At 36.8% G+C, this 20,459-nt stretch overlaps 1 protein-coding gene across 1 annotated transcript in view; it reads right to left on the bottom strand.

The window, feature by feature from the left end:
* F5 (coagulation factor V) overlaps window positions 1-20,459 on the bottom strand; it is an 81,329-nt gene that overhangs the window by 39,586 nt on the left and 21,284 nt on the right. Inside the window, 5 exon segments of the mRNA NM_214120.1 lie at window positions 991-1,168; window positions 10,459-10,624; window positions 11,905-12,126; window positions 14,500-14,643; window positions 16,222-16,434. Of these exon segments, the coding sequence (NP_999285.1) occupies window positions 991-1,168; window positions 10,459-10,624; window positions 11,905-12,126; window positions 14,500-14,643; window positions 16,222-16,434 (923 nt within the window).

Raw genomic sequence — 20,459 nt, 5'->3', positions numbered from 1 at the left:
ACTTGCTAAGAACACCTAAAAAGGGTCAGAAATGAGGGAAGGAAAAGAGAAACAGAGAAAGGCTGCTTTCTTTCCTTGGTTATTATTTTAAATGAATAGAATTATTCTTGTTTGCCCATATCCTCTCAATTCATTCCCACGAAGAAGTGAAAGGAGGAGCATTATTCACACAGGAGTCCTGATTAGGTTCCTTAATCATCAAAAGAGAATGTTAATCTTATCTTCTACTTGGTTGCTTGCCAAAACATTTGGATAATCTTTAATTTACAGATTATCTGCTTTCTAGATTCTTGTGAAAGATTGAAACTTTTAATTCTCGGCTGTCTAGGTCTTATAAAAAAATAAGGTTGTGATGTGACAAAATATTTAAGGAAAATTGTTTGATGAACACTGAGTGCTCTTGGTACATATCAAATATACCTTCATCAGAGACCAGTCATCAGAGAACTACATACCTAGACCACATCGATGAATTGTTTTCACTCAATTGGGGTATGTTCTCAGCTACAATGAGAAACATTATTTTAAAAAACTATGCAAATTTTAAATTTATTGTAGTAGTTGTAGGGATTTTATCAAGGATTCTATCCACTACATCATACAGTATCCCAGTAGCAGGGGAAACTGCTTTTTTTATGACTACTATGAATTTTGTCCTCACCTATTTCCCTTTTTACTTTGGCTGCTAGAAAGCTTAGGACAAAATTTGAAGACATTCTAAGAGCATGTGGTATGTGTTTCATTATACTTATCTCAATCCTGCCATATTATCCTGACTCATGTGTTTAGTCCTTTTTAACTTGATAAATTGTCTCAGATTCTTTGTATTATGAGATAGGCTGTAAAAGGTGCAAATACTAAGCAAAAACTAAAAGCTGCATTCGAATTAAAAATCATGTGGCTACATTAAAAGAACAAACAAATAACCAGTATTTACAATCTGTTTTTCATGATTTAATTCACCCATGGTTCTATATTTCTGTTACTTACTTTTAGTGTGTCTCTGACCTGGGCTCTGATAACAGGGCCCAAGATTCCATCTTCTTTGTTATTGGAATTCTCCAGACGTTTGGTGAAAGACTCATCTTGGTACTGTTTGTAGACAACCTTCTTATAATGTTTTCCAATCTGGTTTGAGAAGTTATCCAAATGCAGAGACCTGTATTTTCTTAAAGTGAAATAAAATTCAGGAGATTAAATAATGTTCTCCATAAAATGGGAAAAAGAAAGTCTATTCAGCAAGCATTGCTGGGAAACCTGGACAGCTGCATGCAAAGCAATGAAACTAGAACACACCCTCACACCATGCACAAAAATAAACTCCAAATGGCTGAAAGACTTAAATATACGACAGGACATCATCAAACTCCTAGAAGAGAACATAGGCAAAACACTCTCGGACATCAACATCATGAATATTTTCTCAGGTCAGTCTCCCAAAGCAATAGAAATTAGAGCAAAAATAAACCCATGGGACCTCATCAAACTGAAAAGCTTTTGCACAGCAAAGGAAACCCAAAAGAAAACAAAAAGACAACTTACAGAATGGGAGAAAATAGCTTCAAATGATGCAACCGACAAGGGCTTAATCTCTAGAATATACAAACAACTTCTACAACCCAACAGCAAAAAAACCAATCAATCAATGGAAAAATGGGCAAAAGACCTGAATAGACATTTCTCCAAAGAAGATATACAGATGGCCAACAAACACATGAAAAAATGCTCAACATCGCTGACTATAAGAGAAATGCAAATCAAAACTACCATGAGATACCACCTCACACCAGTCAGAATGGCCATCATTAATAAATCCACAAATAACAAGTGCTGGAGGGGCTGTGGAGAAAAGGGAACCCTCCTGCACTGCTGGTGGGAATGTCAACTGGTACAGCCACTATGGAGAACAGTTTGGAGATACCTTAGAAAGCTATACATAGAACTTCCATATGACCCCGCAATCCCACTCTTGGGCATCTATCCGGACAAAGCTCTACTTAAAAGAGACACGTGCACCCGCATGTTCATTGCAGCACTATTCACAATAGCCAGGACATGGAAACAACCCAAATGTCCATCGACAGATGATTGGATTCGGAAGAGGTGGTATATATACACAATGGAATACTACTCAGCCATAAAAAAGAACGACATAATGCCATTTGCAGCAACATGGATGGAACTAGAGAATCTCATCCTGAGTGAAATGAGCCAGAAAAAGACAAATACCATATGATATCACTTATAACTGGAATCTAATATCCAGCACAAATGAACATCTCCTCAGAAAAGAAAATCATGGACTTGGAGAAGAGACTTGTGGCTGCCTGATGGGAGGGGGAGGGAGTGGGAGGGATCGGGAGCTGGAGCTTATCAGACACAACCTAGAATAGATTTACAAGGAGATCCTGCTGAATAGCATTGAAAACTATGTCTAGATACTCATGTTGCAACAGAAGAAAGGGTGGGGGAAAAATGTAATTGCAATGTATACATGTAAGGATAACCTGACCCCCTTGCTGTACAGTGGGGAAATAAAATAAATAAATAAATAAATAAATAAATAAATAATGTTCTCAAGTAAAGACCTCCCAGTAGGATGGGGGAACCCATATGCTTAGAAGTTCTCCTCTTGAATTAGCTAAAATGACAGTTTTATTAAACAAAAAAAAAAAAAAACACAAAAACCAAAAAAACCTAACGTGATTCACAAAATCTCCGTATCTTCTCTGTAGTTGAAAAACTGGGAACCTCCAATATGTCTCTTCTACTGCTGATACAGTTATAATCATGATTAGAAGCAGGATCTTCCTGTCACCCTGGTTGCTAGTGTAGACCTTACCTATCGCTGAAAGGTCTAACTTATGAAAGGATAAGTAAGATACACTATGAATTTTTCTTAAGTCTTTCTTATCATTTAGTTTATGGTATCTTATCAGCTTTCCAGTCTCCGAAAGCACTTTCCCATTCCAGAAAGCTTCTACTGTCTTTATTAGACATAGTTCTGTGATGTTGGGTTGTCCTTTCCACCATCCACCTAATCCTGGTGCCAACTGAAAACCAACCATTTTCACCCATTTTCTATTCCTATTGGAATAAACGATTGGGGGGGCAGCAAATGAACCTCTTTCCCCCTTTGTCCTTTTTATTGTCTTAATAAGCAGAAACCCCATGACAGAGTTTATTCATTTTATGCATTTATTTTATAGAATAAAAAGCACTGACTGTTTCTAGAGAGTCCTGGATTTCAATCTCAACTCCCCTTCCTTAGCTATTCCTGTGTTTTCTAAATATTCACGTATATTAATTCCATGTGTATAATTCCAGAGGATCTTTATACAAATGTGACTTGAAAATATAAATATTCTTATCCTCTCCTTTAACAAAAGGTAGCTATTTATATATTCTGTGCTACACCTTGCCTTTTTTTTTGCATTTTTTCCAGCTTTATTGATGTATAACTGACAAATGTATATATTTGGACTTGGAGAAGAGACTTGTGGCTGCCTGATGGGAGGGGGAGGGAGTGGGAGGGAGCGGGAGCTTGGGCTTATCAGACACAACTTAGAATAGATTTACAAGGAGATCCTGCTGAATAGCATTGAGAACTATGTCTAGATACTCATGTTGCAACAGAACAAAGGGTGGGGGAAAAAATGTAATTGTAATGTATACATGTAAGGATAACCTGACCCCCTTGCTGTACAGTGGGAAAAAAAAAAAAAGAAATGTACATCATAACTATTTGTATATGTATATATAAGATTACCGCGGTCAAACTAATTACCACTTCTATCACCTCATCTACTTACTATTTTTAGCACTATTCACAATAGCCAGGACATGGAAACAACCCAAATGTCCATCGACAGATGATTGGATTCGGAAGAGGTGGTATATATACACAATGGAATACTACTCAGCCATAAAAAAGAATGACATAATGCCATTTGCAGCAACATGGATGGAACTAGAGAATCTCATCCTGAGTGAAATGAGCCAGAAAGACAAAGACAAATACCATATGATATCACTTATAACTGGAATCTAATATCCAGCACAAATGAACATCTCCTCAGAAAAGAAAATCATGGACTTGGAGAAAAGACTTGTGGCTGCCTGATGGTGGGGGGGCAGTGGGAGGGATCGGGAGCTTGGGATTATCAGACACAACTTAGAATAGATTTACAAGGAGATCCTACTGAATAGCATTGAGAACTATGTCTAGATACTCATGTTGCAACAGAACAAAGGGTGGGGGAAAAATGTAATTGCAATGTATACATGTAAGGATAACCTGACCCCCTTGCTGTACAGAGGGGAAAAAAAAATTTTTTTGTGGTGAGAACACTTAACATCTGCTGTCTTAATAAATAAAATTTCTTGGTGTTCCCATCATGGCTCAGTGGAAATAAATCTGACTAGCATCCATGAGGATGCAGGTTTGATTCCTGGCCTTGTTCAATGGGTTAAGGATTTCGCATTGCCATGAGCTGTTTGTGTAGCTCACTGACGTGTCTCAGATCCTGCGTTGCTGTGGCTATGGTGTAGGCAAGCAGCCACAGCTCTGATTCAACCACTGGCCTCCATATGCCATGAGTGCAGCCCTAAAAAGACAAAAAAGAAAAAAAAAGTTTTCCTGTTGGATACAGCCACACTTGTTTATTTTTGCTTTTGTTACCTGTGCTTTTGGTATCATATCCAAACAATCATTGCCAAGACCAATGTCAAAGAAGCTTTTTTCTCTCTGTTTTCTTCTAGGAGTTTTATGGTTTCAAGTATTACATTTAAGTCTTTAATTTATTTACAGTTGATTTTTTTAATGTGGTAAGCTAAGCGTCTAATTTTATTTTTTGCATGTGGATATCCAGTTTTTCCATCATCATTTATTGAACAGATTTTCTTTCCCCATTTTGTACTCTTAGTGCCCTTGTGAATGACTCCTTGACTATAATCACAGCAAAAGAAACAATCAACAAAATGAAAAGATAATCTACAGGAGAAATATTTGTAAACCATATATCTGACCAGAGGTTAATATCTAAAATATAAGAGGAACTTACATGAAAGATAAATATCATATGATATCACGTGTGCAGAATCTTAAAAAATTATTTAAATGAACTTAAAAAACAAAAACAGACCCATAGACATAGAAAACAAACTCATGGTTACCAGAGGGAATAGTGGGGTTATAAATTAGGAGTGTGGGATTAACATATATACACTACTATGTATAAAACAGATAAACAACAAGAACCTACTGCAGAGCACAGGGAAATACATTCAACATCTGGCAATAATCTATTATGGAAAAGAATCTAAAAAAGTATATGCATGTGTGTAACTAGATCACTTTGCTGTACATCTGAAGCTAATATAATGTGAATTAACTATATTTCAATTGAAAAAATGGTTACTGAAAAAAAAACAACAGGAAATCATATAACTCAGTGGCAAAACAAACAAAAATGGCCTGATTAAAAAATGGGCAAAAGGCCTCGACTGACTTCTTTCCAAAGAAAATATATATAAGTATTATATCAGTCACCTCAAATTTGTCTATTAAACTTCTCCCAGTTAAGATCATAGGAGAATCTTCTGATTAGATTGATTTGTTTTATTTTCTTATCTCAAATTTTGCCAACTCTGGGGGTAGCTCCAACAGGGTTTGGGGTGGTTTGTTTGTTTTTTATGGCTGAACCCATGGCATATAGAAGTTCCCAGGCCAGGAAATGAATCTGAGCCACAGCCTATGCTCTAGCTGCAGCAACGAGATCGTTTAACCCACTGCACTGGGCCAGGGATTGAACCTGCGCCTCCACAGTAACCTGAGCCATTGAAGTCGGATTCTTAACCCACTGTGCCATGACAGGAACTCCAGAGTATTTTATTCTTTGTAAAAATTCTATTGTAAATGGATTGTTTTCTTAATTTCTATCTTGGATAGGTTGTTTGTGTGTATAAATGCAGCTGATCATAATTGTGTTCATTTTGTCTCCTGCAACTTACTAAATTCCTTTATTCTAATATATTTTTGGTAGAATCTTAACGATTTTTCAATATATCAAGGCACATTATCTGCAAATAGAGACAATTTTACTTCTTTTCTGATGAGGATGCCTTTTCTTGCCAGATTTCCAGTACCATGCTAAATGAAAGTGGCAAGAATTGGCACCCTTGTCTTTTCCTGATATCAGAGGAAAAGTTTTCACTGAGTATGATGTTAGCTTTTGGTTTGTTATACAGTGCATTTTTGGGCATCTATTGAGATGATGATATAATTTTTATTAGTCATTTTTTAATGTGGTGTATCATATTTATTGAACTTTCCTTGAATCTCAGGTATAAATCTCACTTGACCATGGTTTATGAAAATTTTAATGTGCTGTTGAATTCAGTTCACTAATGTTTTGATATTTTTGGCATCTATATTCATCAGGGATATTGGTCTGTACTTTATTTCTTGTAATGTCCTTATCTGGTTTTGGTATGTGGGCAATGATTGCCTTGTAAAATAAGTTTGGAAGTATTCCCTACTCTTTAATGTTTGGGAGGAGTTTGAAGATCAGTGTATAATACAACCCATGAAGCTATCTGATCCTGGGCTTCTTTGTTTGGAGGGTTTTATTATTGATTCAATATTGTCACTTGTTATTGGTATATTCAGATTTTCAATTTCTTTGTGATTCAGTAAAGAATCATAGTAGTAGGATGTATGTTTCTAGGAAATTTTTCCTTTCTTCTAGTTACCCAATTTGTTGGCATGTAATTGTTCATGGTAGTCTCTCATCATCCTTTGCATTTCTGTGGTATCACTTGTAATGTTTCCTTTTTAAATTTATAATCTCATTTATTTGAGTCCTCTCTTTTTCTCCCTTGCTTAGTCTAGCTAAAGATTTGTGAATATTGTTTATCTGTTAACAAATTAACTCTTGGTTATATTGATCTTTTCTATTGTATTTCTAGTCTCTAACTCATTTATTTTTTCTTTTTATTTCCTTCTTTCTGCTAACTTTGGGCTTAGTTTGCTAGTTACTTGAGGTATAAAGTTAGGTTGTTTACTTGAGACCTTTCTTTCTTTCTTTTTTTTCCCTCCCTTCCTTCCTTCTTGCTCTCTTTCTCTCTCTCTCTGTTTTAAATGTAGACATTTATTCCTATAAACTTTCCTCCTACAATTGCTTTTACTATATTCTATAAGTTCTAGTATGCTGTGTTTCCATTTTCATTTGTCTCAAGATATATTTTGATTTCCCATTTGATTTATTCTTTGACTCATTAGTTGTTCAGGAGATTATTGTTTAATTTCCACATATTTGAGACTTTTCTGAGTTTCTTCTGTAATTGATTTCTAGTTTCATACCATTGCGATCAGAAAAGATACTTGATATAATTTTAATATTCTTAATTTGTTGATGTTTTGTGGACAATATGTTATGATAAATCCTAGAGAATGTTCCCTGTGCATCTGAGAAGAATACATTTTCTTTTGTTGGGTGGAATGCTCTTTATACATCTGTTAGGTCCATTTGGTTTATAGTGTTATTCAGTTCCACTGCTTTCTTATTGATTTTATGTCTGGGTAATCTATCCATTATTTAAAGTGGCATATTCAAGTTCCCTACTATTATTGTATTGCTATTTACTTTTTCATTAATTAATATGTTAATATTTGCTTCACATATTTGTGTGCTCCAATGTCGGGTACATATATACTCATAATTGTTATAATCTTTTAATGAGTTGACCCTGTATCATTATATGGTGACCTTGTCTTTTTCATCCCTTCACTTTTAATCTATATGTGTCCTAAAGCTAAAGTGATAGAATATGCTATTGAAGCTCTCTACTGAACTTTTCAGTTCTGTCATTATATTTTTCAGTTCCAGGATTTCTGTTTGGTTATTTTTTTATGATTTCTATTTCTTTCATTTTTCTTTTTTTGGCTTCCTTGCAGCATATGCAGTTCCTGAGCCAGAGATCAGATCTGAGCCTCAGTTGTGGCCTACACTGCAGCTGCAGCAATGCTGGATCCTTTAACCCACTGTGCCAGGTCAGGGATTGAACCTGCATCCCGGTGCTGTAGAGATTCCATAAATCCTACTGCACCACAGTGGGAACTCCAGTTTCTATGTCTTCTTTTTCTTTTTTTCTTTTTTCTTTTCTTTCCTTTTTTTTTTTTTTTTTTTTTTTTGGTCCTTTGTCTTTATAGGGCCACACCCAAGGCATATGGAGGTTCCCAGGCTGGGGGTCTAATCAGAGCTGCTGTGGCTCACCTATACTACAGCTCACAGAAACACTGGATCCTTAACCTGCTGAGTGAGGCCAGGGATCGAACCTGCAACCTCGTAGTTTCTAGTCGGATTTGTTTCCACTGTGCCGTGACAGGAACTCCTCCAGTTTCTATTTCTTTATTAAACTTCTTATATTATTCACGCATTGTTTTCCTGATTTCATTTAGTCGCCTATGTTATCTCGTACCTCACTGATTCTTTAACCTGATTATTTTGGATTTTTCTCAGGCAGTTTGTAGATTTCCATTTCTTTCACATTGGTTACTTGAGCTCTATTAGTTTCCTTTGGTGATGTGGTATGCCAGATTCTTTGTGATGTACATAGCCTTGTGTTGGTATTTGTGCATTTTAAGGAAAAAACACCATATTCCAGTCTTTACAGAAAGATTTTGGCAGGTAAAGACCTTCTCCTGACAGGTATTCAGGCTGATGGAATTGCCTCTAGGATCATAGTCAAAGGAGGTTGGAACCAGGTCACGTGGTTGCTGCTGGACCTGCAGCAGCACTTGTGGTTGGCAAGCCTTTTACCAGGGGCTTAGGTGGGCATATACCCTAGCTGGTTTCTGAGAAGATTAAACTGCCTGCAGACCTTGGTCGGTAGAGCTGGCACTGGGATAACAGTTCACTTCAAGGTCCACAGTGGGTTTGCAAATGGTAAGTCTGTTACAGGTGTACAAATAGGTATTGCTCCCATCTGGCCCTTTGGAGAGCTCACATTTGGTCACTGGATTGGTCCCTGAGTGGGCATGACTGCCCATGAACTACAGTTTGGAGAGCTAGAGCTAGGTTACAGGGCCACTTCAAGATCTGAGGCCACTTCAATACCTAAGTTCTATAAGCCAGTCTCCAGGGGCATGAGTGAGTGTAACTTCCAGCAGGTTCCTGAGCTGGGACAGGGATAGAACTAGTTACAAGGAAGCTTTAAGGTCCACAGTCATACTGAGGTCTACAGGTCAGCCTCCAAGGTCACAGACAGGTGTGACCCCTCCTGGGTCCCTTGTCCAATGGTGTTGATGGCAGTACCAAGGTTAAGTGGGGCTGTAGCTGAGTCCATAAGGGGATGAGGCTATTTCCATGTTTGTAGCTGGAAACACACTCAGTGAACCTACCATCTGAGCATGGACTTGCCTTCTCAAAACAGTCCATCTTGTCCTCAGCTTCCAATTGGATTTTACAAGTTCCTACTTTGATTCCAAAGATCTCACAAAAGCACTTTTGTTCATGGAGTGGATGTCAAATTATTGTTGCTGTGGTGGGAAGCAAGTGGGGGATTTGCTATTCTATCATCTTGCTCCCTTTGACTTTTTAATTTAAAAATATCTCTTGGAGAATTTTTGTATTCATACAGAGGGAGTATTTACATCCTTTTAAAAACAGGTGCATAGTATTCCACTGTATGGATGCACCATAATTTATTAATTTCCTATTGATGGACATTTTGGACTGTTTCTAATCTTTTCTGCTACTAACAGTGCAGTGGTGACTGTCTTGTGTATACATCATTTCACCTGTAAATAAGGATATCTATGTAGTAAATTCCAAGAGTGAGACCGCTGGGTCAAAAGATGTATGCATTTATAGTTTTAAAACATATTGCCAAACTATCTTCTATAATAGCTTTTCCAATTCACTCTTCCACCAGCAATACATGATAGAGCTTGTTCCTATAGCCTCTCCAATAGATGTGTCATCTAAACTTATGAGTCTGATAGGTGAAAATAGTATTTCAGAAAAGTTTAATTTGCATATTTTTCTCCCTGTGAGTGTGAATATTTTTCAAGTGTTTAAGAGCTATTTGAATTTCAATTTTCTTAATCTTATTCTCCCATTTCCTAATCTGTAAAATAAACGAGAGCTGTTTCTAACTTATTGAGTTAAAACAAAATACTTAGAAAAGTTTAACACACTTCTTGGCAATAGCAACCATTCAACAAGTTGATATTATTATTTTTTGTTGTTGTTACTACTACTACTGTTATTATGCAGAGTTCTCTTGGTGAGTTTGAAGTAATTCCAGACTGATTTGGAAAAGAAGACCTGAATAGGATCCAATACATGTATCCCCCTGAAAGCTATCAACTCACGACATTTCACGCCACACATCTCAGACTCTATGAAGCATGTCTTGAACCTTTGCACAGTAGTAATAATCCCCCATACTCACTTGTCCATGTTTGCTGGTATTATAGGTGCATAGTCCCAAATGACTTCCTCTGCAGCAATGAAGTATTCCCACCTCTTGATGTGCCGCCTCTGGTCTCGAGTTAGTTTCTTAGGCTTCCTGGTTTTCTTTGCACAGTTTTTAATGTCTATGTAAGCCTGCATCCCAGCTAAGTTAGGACATGAAGAAAAAGGAAGAATTTGAAAGAGGAAGTTAAGTGTGATCAAAATGCATATCTTTTCAACAAATCTGTGGAAGATCTCAATAATAACCACGAAAGTAATGCTCAGGCAGCTTTTAAACATTATGGTTTGAAGCTCTTTTAGTGCAGTGGAGAAGGGGTAAGAATAAAAAAGCAAGAGAAAGAGAGAATGGGTTAGGGAAAAAACTTGGAAAGCTATCCTTTGTCTCTTCCAGGGGGTGGGGGGGGGATTTTTTGTAATTTCCCAGTCCTCAAAACCTTGTGACTTAAGTCTTGCTGAATTCTCATTTTTCCTACCATCCATTCCTTTTATTTGTAAGGAATAAAATTATGTGCTCTATGAAATTCTTGTTAAAAATTAAATAAGATAATTCAAAAAGCACGTAGCCTCTATACAATGTTAGTTTTGTTGTTTATTTCATTATTATTTTGGACTCTATATTCCAGGGATATTTTACTACTTCAAATATAATTTTGACTGTTCAGTGTGAAGAAAAAATGAAATGGTTCCGTAAAGTGTCTCATTCTTATGCCTTGCTTTTATACACTTTATTTCAGTAACACAATGGTTTCCTATAGCGATATTTACTTATATTTACAGGAATCCTCCTCCCAACAGTTTTAAAGCAACAACGTGTAATAGAACAGTTAGTTATTTTGTTTACCTTATATCATATAACAACCTAGACTGATTATTTACCCACTGATGTTCTTTAAAGCCCATTTTTCAGATGGTTAGATACCATGTTTTGTTTTGTTTTTTTTTCCATTTAACACACTTCTATTGAGTTCCTCTTTGTGCCAGGTTTTGCATGCATCTTTGCATTACATCTTTTCATATTAAAACTTTTACACTTTCTATCACTTGGTGCTTCTATAAATTTACAAATGTTTGACTTGTTCCAACACCTTGTTCTTTTCCTTTAGCTGAATATTAAATACCCCAAGAAAGAATATCTCTATGTATGTTTTTGTTTCCTTCATCCTCTCTCCTTTCAAGGAAGTAGAGGCCTCTTTGGCTTTTGTAGCATTTAAAAAACAAAACAAAACTTTGTTAATCTCTCTACTTTCTCCATTCCCAATTAATGAGTTATAAGAGCAAAGTATCTAAATTCTATTTAGATTTAGTCCGAAGAATGTATGTCTGAAATTGGGTGGCCTGAAAGGGCAAAGGAGAATGAAGGAGTTAGTATCTAGAAAGGAAGAATCCAACAGTCATAAGCAAGACTGTTAGAAGAATTACTTGCCTTGAAAATGTTTGGGGATGAGAGAAGATATGGGCCACTTTCCCTCTGGGCTCACAGTCATGTTTGCAGTAGTGGACGTGGCACTGACGAGAGTGATGGCTGAGACCTTATGATGGTTCTGCTCCAGGACCTGGCCACTGAAATGAATGGAAAACAGTTCTGGCCCAGAGCTCATTCCAATCAGATGCCAACTGATGTGGTCATAGGCACAAACTGTTATATCTGAGGGAGAGGGAGAGATGGAGGCCAAAACAGGAAGTCAGCAGTCTGTTACCAAAAATTCACTCATCAGATACATATTGAGCACCTGCTATGCCTCAGGCATTGTGCAAGGTTCTGGGGGTATAGACATTCCAGTTGCAGTTCCGGCCCTAGAAAAGCAGACATCTGAGCGGCCGGCAAACAGACAGTCACAACTCATTACAATAAGTGTTACTATAGAGTCCAGAGATGGGGTATGTTAGTTCAGAAACACAGGGATTGCTAAAGCTAAAGAGAGAAGCAAGTGGGTGACCAACCATCCTGGTTTACCCAGGGCTGAAGTTTCCCAGAATGCAGGACTTTCAGAGTTAGAAGTGAGAAAGCCTGAGTAGTTGGTCACTCTAGAGCCAATCTGGGTTCATCTGAAGAGAACTGCCAGAACTTCCAATAGAGCTGAGTTTAAGGCCCTAATTATCTAATCCTGAAAGGGATCAGATTGATCCTAAGAGGAATAAGATGTGAAGATGGGGCTTTAAGGGTTTTATACTGCTTCTTTACTCACTAGCTGATTGTTTTAGTGACAAGGCAATGAGTTACTCTGTGGGTTATAGGATCTCCTTAAAATGCAGGGGACAAATCCTCATTATACTGGGCCACTGAGAGCATTTCATAAATGAAGTACTGAGAACTAAGTTGAAAAGCTGTTTGGCTCCCTCTTTGTTCCCACAGTGACTGGAAAAATGCTAATTTGCTCTGTTGGAGATTCCAACCCTGGCTTCCATCCTTGGCTTGGGTTTTAAACTTCAGATCTCTAACCTCTTGATACTGGATCATGGCACCATGAATCAATGCCTTCCCCAACGAGGGGCTAAGAACCTGTCTTTTTTTTAGACCATTCCAACAAGGCAGGGATTCCTGGTATCATAGGTGAGAACAAGAAGCTGGAAAATAGGAAGCTTTGATGCAAGCATTTATCTGCCCCAAATCAGTGCTCATATTGGGTTGGGCATTTAATACATCTGTGTTAGCATTTATCATATCTGTTCAATTTATACTGCTCCATAAGGCAATTTTGCAAGCATTACTATTTCTCAGTCTCTATTAATAACATTGCCCTATGCCACACTTCATAGCCCCAACTACTCTGTCTTTTTCAATTATAAATTCATAACCTCTATGCCCCAATAGATATTTTTGCATGCTTTTTTTTTTGCTTTTTTCTCTTTGTATTTATACAGATGATTTACTCTGGCAGGATACAGATACAATTTCTCTTTGACTACTCCCCTCTGGAGCACATAGTACCAGACATGACATGTTATCTACAAAAAAAATTTATAAATATCCTCTGCACCAGGATAAATGATTAACCCATTTTTGTAAGTACATTGAGACAACTAACTGCCAAAAACCACACTGAGGTAGAGAAGTGAGCAAGGTGTGAACTCAGATGTCCTAAGGTATATGTCAGTTAACTAACTTTTGAAACTCTGAATCAAAACCCAGGGTCACTTGAGTACATCTTTAATGACCCAGGTGGGAAGATGGAATCAAATGAAATGGAGTACAATTTAAAAGCAAAGTCCAGACCTCAACCCTCGACAAGTTTTATTTTTTCAGTAAGAGAAGCTATTTGTGAATTTCAGATATAAAGAATGGTCTCTGTAAAGCCCAGTGTTTTGAAGCACGGTTTATTTAATAAAATAATATTTTAACTTTCCCCATTGTTCCTCCTCGGGATCTTTGGTTCCAGGTCATTTCTACCAGAGAGACATAGGAGTAGTCTAGATGGAGGTCAATTTTTTTAAACAAGTGTTTATTATTTTTCTTTTTTACAATAATCTACATGTAAATGAAAAGAGAAAAGTATTGCACATGCCATTGACTATTACTCAACATCATCTTTTGAAATGCTGGTAGTGTATTTGTATGTTGGATATTTCTCCTAATCTCTTGTTCATCTCCCCTGTAAGTATGTTCCTTGCATTCTTCTTGCTGACCCTTCCTGGTAGAGACTAACTTTGGAGTCTGTCCTTTACGGTTTCTTTTCTGGAAGAAGGCATGGTCACCATGCAGCAAGGACCACATAACTCACTGAAGGATATCCTAGAGGTTTTCCTGGAGATGTAGCCCAATGTGAAACCTCCTCAGAGCACTACATCTGATAAAACTGCACACTCCTCCTCTTAGGTAGCTGCTAATTTGTCTGTTGTACTTGCATGTTAAAAAATATATAGGATACTAAGAACCACTGAACTAGATTACATTGCCTTTCAGATTAGGAGTTAAAAGACAGTGAATATGGTCAACTTCCCCAGTGCCTTGAAGAAAACAATGGGACAAAAGGTACTGATGCTTTAACTGTTGTTGGATAATGCACAGACCACATGTTACCTGGCATCGTCCCATTCACATAGCCATTGACTGTGTACATTAGGGATGATGACTGGTTCCAGCTTTTACTTTCATCAAACACAGCAAACATCAATACATATTGCTTGTCAAACATCTTCTGAATACCATCCTCAGTTAGAGTGCCTATGAAAAAAGACATACATTTAATAGCATCCCAGATAGAAGGCTCTCATTAGATATTCCTAGTTAGCAGAGTTTTAGGTAAGCAGCCAATAATAACTGTGAAAACTGTAAGACATTCTTATAGAAAAATAGCATCTATTAAGTAATAATGATTGAAGGCTTATTAAAATCCTAGTGCCATCTTGTCTTCTCTGGCACCTGATAGCCTTGAGGAATGGGGCTTTAAAGGTAAATTTGATCTGACAGAAAATATTGAGTGCCTGTCAAGACTTTAGTAAAAGTATCTATGTCTTCCAGTGTCATTAAGTGAATATATAGGTACCTTAGCTCATTGGGTAAAAGCATCACACTGCAAGTTTAATACAGCCATCTTGCTAATACGTGTAATAGGATACTAGAGTACTGGTTTGAGAGGGTCAAGATTAATCCATTCTTTTATTATGATTTATTATTATTAAATTATTATTGATTTACAGTGTTTCTTCAAGTTCTGTTGTACAGCAAAGTGACTCAATCACACACATTTCACTATGCTGTACAGTAGGGCTCCACTGCCCATCCATTCCAAATATAACAGTTTACATCTAAAAAACCCCAAAATGCCCATCCATCCCACTCCCTCCCCTTTCCCCCCCCCCCCCGGGATCCCAAATCTGTTCTCCTTGGCCATGATTGGTTTCTGTTTTTTTAGATAGGATCATCTGTTCCATATTTTAGATTCCGCAAATAAGTGATACCTTATGGTATTTGTCTTTCTAGCTTACTTCACTTAGTATGAGAATCGATAATATCATTCACGTTGCTGCCAGTGACATTAGTTTGTCTTTTTTTACAGCTGAGTAATAGAAATAATCCATTCTCATGAGGGGAAAATGCAGCTGATAGTAAAACAAAAGAAGAGCATTTTATAAATTTAATTTTTTTCTGTATCATCGCAGTATCGTCTATATTAGGAATGTATGTAGGTTTGGTATGTGTGTATATTTAGATAGATGATGAATCCATCACATTATTTCCCACAGTACAGTTAGTCGTGGTTGTTTGTTTTAATGAAAGATGAGATGAATTCATTTTGGTCTAAAATGAAAATCCAAGCTTGCTCCTAAGAAGCCCATTCAATGAAATTTCTTATAAAATCAGTTAAGTAGGTTTGAAACCTACCACCCAAAGTGTTCAGCTTGTTTACAAGAAAGAAACATGGAGTTTTGTATGTTTATAGACCAAATTACCAACCCAAATCTCAGATATGTTAATCAAAGTTCTTTACAAATACTCTCAGCAGAGTATAGGCTGCTGTATACTTTCAGAACAACTTGGCCTGGGGATAAATGTTATGGATCATACTCTTAGACAGGGATTTACTTGGGAGAGACTCCCAAGACTGAGATGAAGGAGGGATTGAAGAAAGAGAGGAAGATTCCAACTCCTTGAATATCAATGTCAAGCAATGACTTGGTTTCTGCATCCTTTTCTCTCTGCTTGATTTATGAAAAGACACCAAGATGCTCCAAAGCTTCATTCCATTATAGCACTCCTTACTAATCCAATATCTTGGTTATTCTGAATTTTTTTTTTTACCTTTCTTACAAATAAGCAGAGGTCCAATCAACCCAGAATTGAAGTCCTGTATGAGATTTTCATAGGAGTAATAGATGTGTGTGAGGCATGGAGGGTCATTATGTGTGGGCCCACTGTCCTCACTGATGTTCCACTCATAGGTATATTCTTGGCCCGGGGCTACAGCATCATCCATCTTCTCCACAAGGAATGTGTGGTCAGGATAAGAAGCACCTGGAGAAATAAAAGCCATGAGAACACCTGGATAGTTTCTGAGACCTACCTTTCATCACTCTCAAATCAGGGGTAAAGATCTCTACAAAGAGACATATGCCTTTCTCTAATAGGCACATGAAAAATGTTCAACACCACTAATTATTAGAGAAATGCAAATCAAAACTACAATGAGGTACCACCTCACACTAATCTGAATGACCATATCATTACTAAGTCTACAAACAATAAATGCTAGAGAGGATGTGAAGAAAAGGGAACCCTCCTACACTGATGGTGGGAATCTAAGTTGGTACAACCACTATGGAAAATAGTATGGAAGTTTCTCAGAAAACTAAGGATAGAATTACCATATGATCCAGCAATCTCACTCCTGGGTATATATCCAGACGAAACTATAATTCGCAAAAGCTACATGCACCCTTATGTTTGTAGAAGCACTGTTCGCAATAGCCAAGACATGGAAACAACCTAAATTCCATTGACAGATGAATGGATTAAGAAGATGTAGTACATATATACAGTTGAATACTACTCAGCTATAAAAAAAGAACATAATAATTCCATTTGCAACAACATAGACACAACTAGAGATTCTCATACTAAGTGAAATAAGTCATAAAAAGACAAATATGATATCACATATGTGGGATCTAAAATATGGCACAAATGAATCCTATCTACAAAACAGAAACAGACTCACAGACATATAGAACAGACTTGTGGTTGTCAAGGGGGAAGGGATTGGGGTAGGTATCATTTGAGAGGTTGGGGTTAGTAGATATAAGTTATTATAAATGGAAGGGATAAACAACAGGGTCCTACTGCGTAGCACAGAGAATTTTTCAATGTCCTATGATAAATCGTAATGGAAAAGAATACTAAAAAAGGGTGTATATATATGTGTATAATTGAATCACTTTTCTGTATATCAGAGATTAGCACAACATGGTAAATCAACTATATGTCAATAAAAGTAGTGAAACATATATATGTCGTTCTAGAGTAAACCTTCACTATTTGGAAAGATTCAGACATATCCACTTCTATGTCTATGTCATTATAAAGGCTTTGAGTCCATGGTAATCTGAAGTGAACAAAAAATGTTACCGGTATATTATTTAAAGGTTAGCAAGTTAATTTTCCAGCATATCTAAATAATTATTATTTAAATATAGTCAGAGAAGTGAATCACCTTTGATCAGGATATCATCTCAGAATATAAGAATGATTATATTTTCTCTATGGGGCTTGGTAATATTTCTTATAGTTTTAAAAATTATTTTTTAATAAAGTATAGTTGTTTTTACAGTATTGTGTTAGTTTCTTGTGTACAGCAGTGTGATTCAATTATATACATATATATTCAGATTCTATCAGTTATGGTTTATTTAGGATATTGAATATAATTCCTTGTGCTATAAAGTAGGACCTCATTGCTTATCTACTTTTATATATAATATTTGGATCTGCTAATTTATCCCCCCCACACACACCTCTTTTCCCCTTTGGTAACCATAAATTTGTTTTTCATATCTATGAGTCTCTTTCTGTTTTGTAAATAAATTCATTTGTATTGGTTTTTTTAGATTCCACATGTAAGTGATATTATATGATATTTGTCTTTGATTTATTTCTTCACTTAATATGATAATCTTTAGTTGCATCTATGTTGCTGTGAATGGCAACACTTCTTTCCTTTTTTATGGTTGAATATATATATACCACATCTTCTGTATCCATTCATCTGTCAATGGACTTTTAGGTTGCTTCCACATCTCGGCTATTGTAAGTAGTGGTGCAATGAATTTTGGGGTGCATGTATCTTTTCCAACTAGAGTTTTCTATGGATATATGCCCAAGAGTGGGATTGCAGGATCATATGGCAACTCTATTTTTAGTTAAGGAACTTCCATACTGTTTTCCATAGTTGCTGCACCAATATACATTTCCACCAACAGTTAGGAGGTTTCCTTTTTCACCCTCTCCAGCATTTATTATTTGTAGACTTTTTGATGATGGCCATTCTGACCAGTGTGAGATGATACCTTATGGTAGTTTTGATTTGCATTTCTCTAACAATTAATGATGCAGAGTATCTTTTCATGTACTTTTTGGCCATCTGTTTATCCTCTTTGGAGAAAAGTCTGTTTAGGTCTTCTGCTCATTTTTGGTTTTTGTTGTTGTTGTTGTTATTGTTATTGAGTTGTATGAGCTGTTTGTATGTTTTGGAGATTAAGCCCTCATCAGTCACATTGTTTGCAAATATTTTCTCCCAGTCCATAGATGAGACATCTTATATTAAATCACCTGTTAGCACGTGATGTAAGTACATTCATATCTATTTATACATTGTTTTGTTCTGTATTTCATGTCTTTTTAATACCCTCAGCCCTGTTTTATCAATTTATCACAGCTCCACCATCTGATTATCCTAACTCTTTCTCCAGAGTCTTACAGTCTAGCTCCTCATGCAGTCTGTTGTCCTTATGAATATGAAATGTATCCACCCTCTGAAGTTCACATCTTATTTTGGTCTTTTGTGAACCCAAAGGCCTATGGTAATAATTTCATGTGTATTCAACTTTTCCTACTGGTGGGAGAAGGGGGAGGATATAGAAATTGGTCTTCCTTATTGAAGAAAGGGAACTATGATGCTGAAGAGTAAAAGCAGTACAGAGGGTTGGGTGTGGCTTTCAACAACAAAAGGAAGATGTGGCTAGAGATGGAGCAAGTGAGGTCAGGAAGTGCATATGTTGGTGTCAAAGACAGCAAGGAGAGGGACAGTTTCTTCTGAGGCTATTCCTCGTTTAATTAGTTGGAAGTTTCACATCATCAGCTGGTGCCAGAATTTCTCTTTGGGATATAGTTATCTTTGCTTAGTACAACAGCTTGATAAAGTTCTTGAGGTGGAAAATAAGACCCTCAGAGTGTAGATATGGGTAGAAAATAAGGATCAGAAAAAAGGACTAAAATATTTTACATAATGGAATGAAGGGCCAGTGGAAACTACTCTTAAAGAGGTGACTGAAGTTTTTGAAAATAAAATGTTTAATTTCTTTTCTTCTCTGTTTCTTTTTGTCTCCTCTTTATTACTCCCTCCTTTCCTTCTTCCCTCCCTCTCCCTCTCTGTCTCTATCTCCCTCCTCCTTTCATTATCTTTATTGAGGTACAAATTTCAAACATCGATTTTAAGTACAATAGTTGCTGAACTTTGACAAATACATACAGTTCTATAGCTACCATCACTATCAAGCTGCAGAACAATTCCATCACTCCAAAAAGTTTAAATGTACCATTTGTAGTCAATACATTCCTCTAATCTTTGGAACTAGGCAACCACTAAACTGCTCTCTGTCACTCTGTTTTGTTTTCCTATATTGTCACACAAATGGAATGATACATGAATTGTGTTTGATTAGTGTTAGTGTGGTTTATTTTCCATCTTTCACTTTTTATCTATCTTGGTCTTTAAAGTAGATTTCTTGAGTTGGGTGTTGCTTTTTATCCAAACTTAAAATCTGTCCCTTAATTGTAGTGCTCTCCCCATTTGCTTTTTTTTTTTTTTATTGTCTTTTTTCTAGGGCCGCTCCCACAGCATATGGAGGTTCCCAGGCTAGGGGTCTAATGGGAGCCGTAGCCACTGACCCATGCCAGAGCCACAGCAACACGGGATCCGTACTTTCAAGTCTTATTTTTAAAGCTATTTCATTTCCTGAGCAGCCTATAGTCTAGATTAATTTTATCCAACTCCTGCTCCTTCTGAGTATTCTACCCAATGCCCATTTATTAGGAGGTCTTTCCACTTTTGCTGGTGGGGACATACACTATTCCTGGCCCTGTGTGTGGTCTAGGGATTGTTCTGTTTCTTTTTGGTGGTATTTTCTTTACCCTTAATACTTTCCTCACATGCATGAGAAGATTAGAATTTAAAGACTTGACAGGACCTCTCTGCAGATTCTCAAAAGCTCTTTCTCTCTGGCAGTACCATTCTCTCTAGGACTTTGCCCTACCTAAAGTCCAAA

This window comes from Sus scrofa, chromosome 4 (genome assembly GCF_054392235.1).
Source record: "Sus scrofa isolate SSC_HxYL_T2T_F1_AM1 chromosome 4, Sscrofa_HxYL_maternal_Yorkshire_Landrace_v2.0, whole genome shotgun sequence".
NCBI lineage: Eukaryota > Metazoa > Chordata > Mammalia > Artiodactyla > Suidae > Sus > Sus scrofa.
The sequence above is the reverse complement of the archived record's forward strand: the minus strand, read 5'-3'. Positions and strand labels throughout refer to the sequence as shown.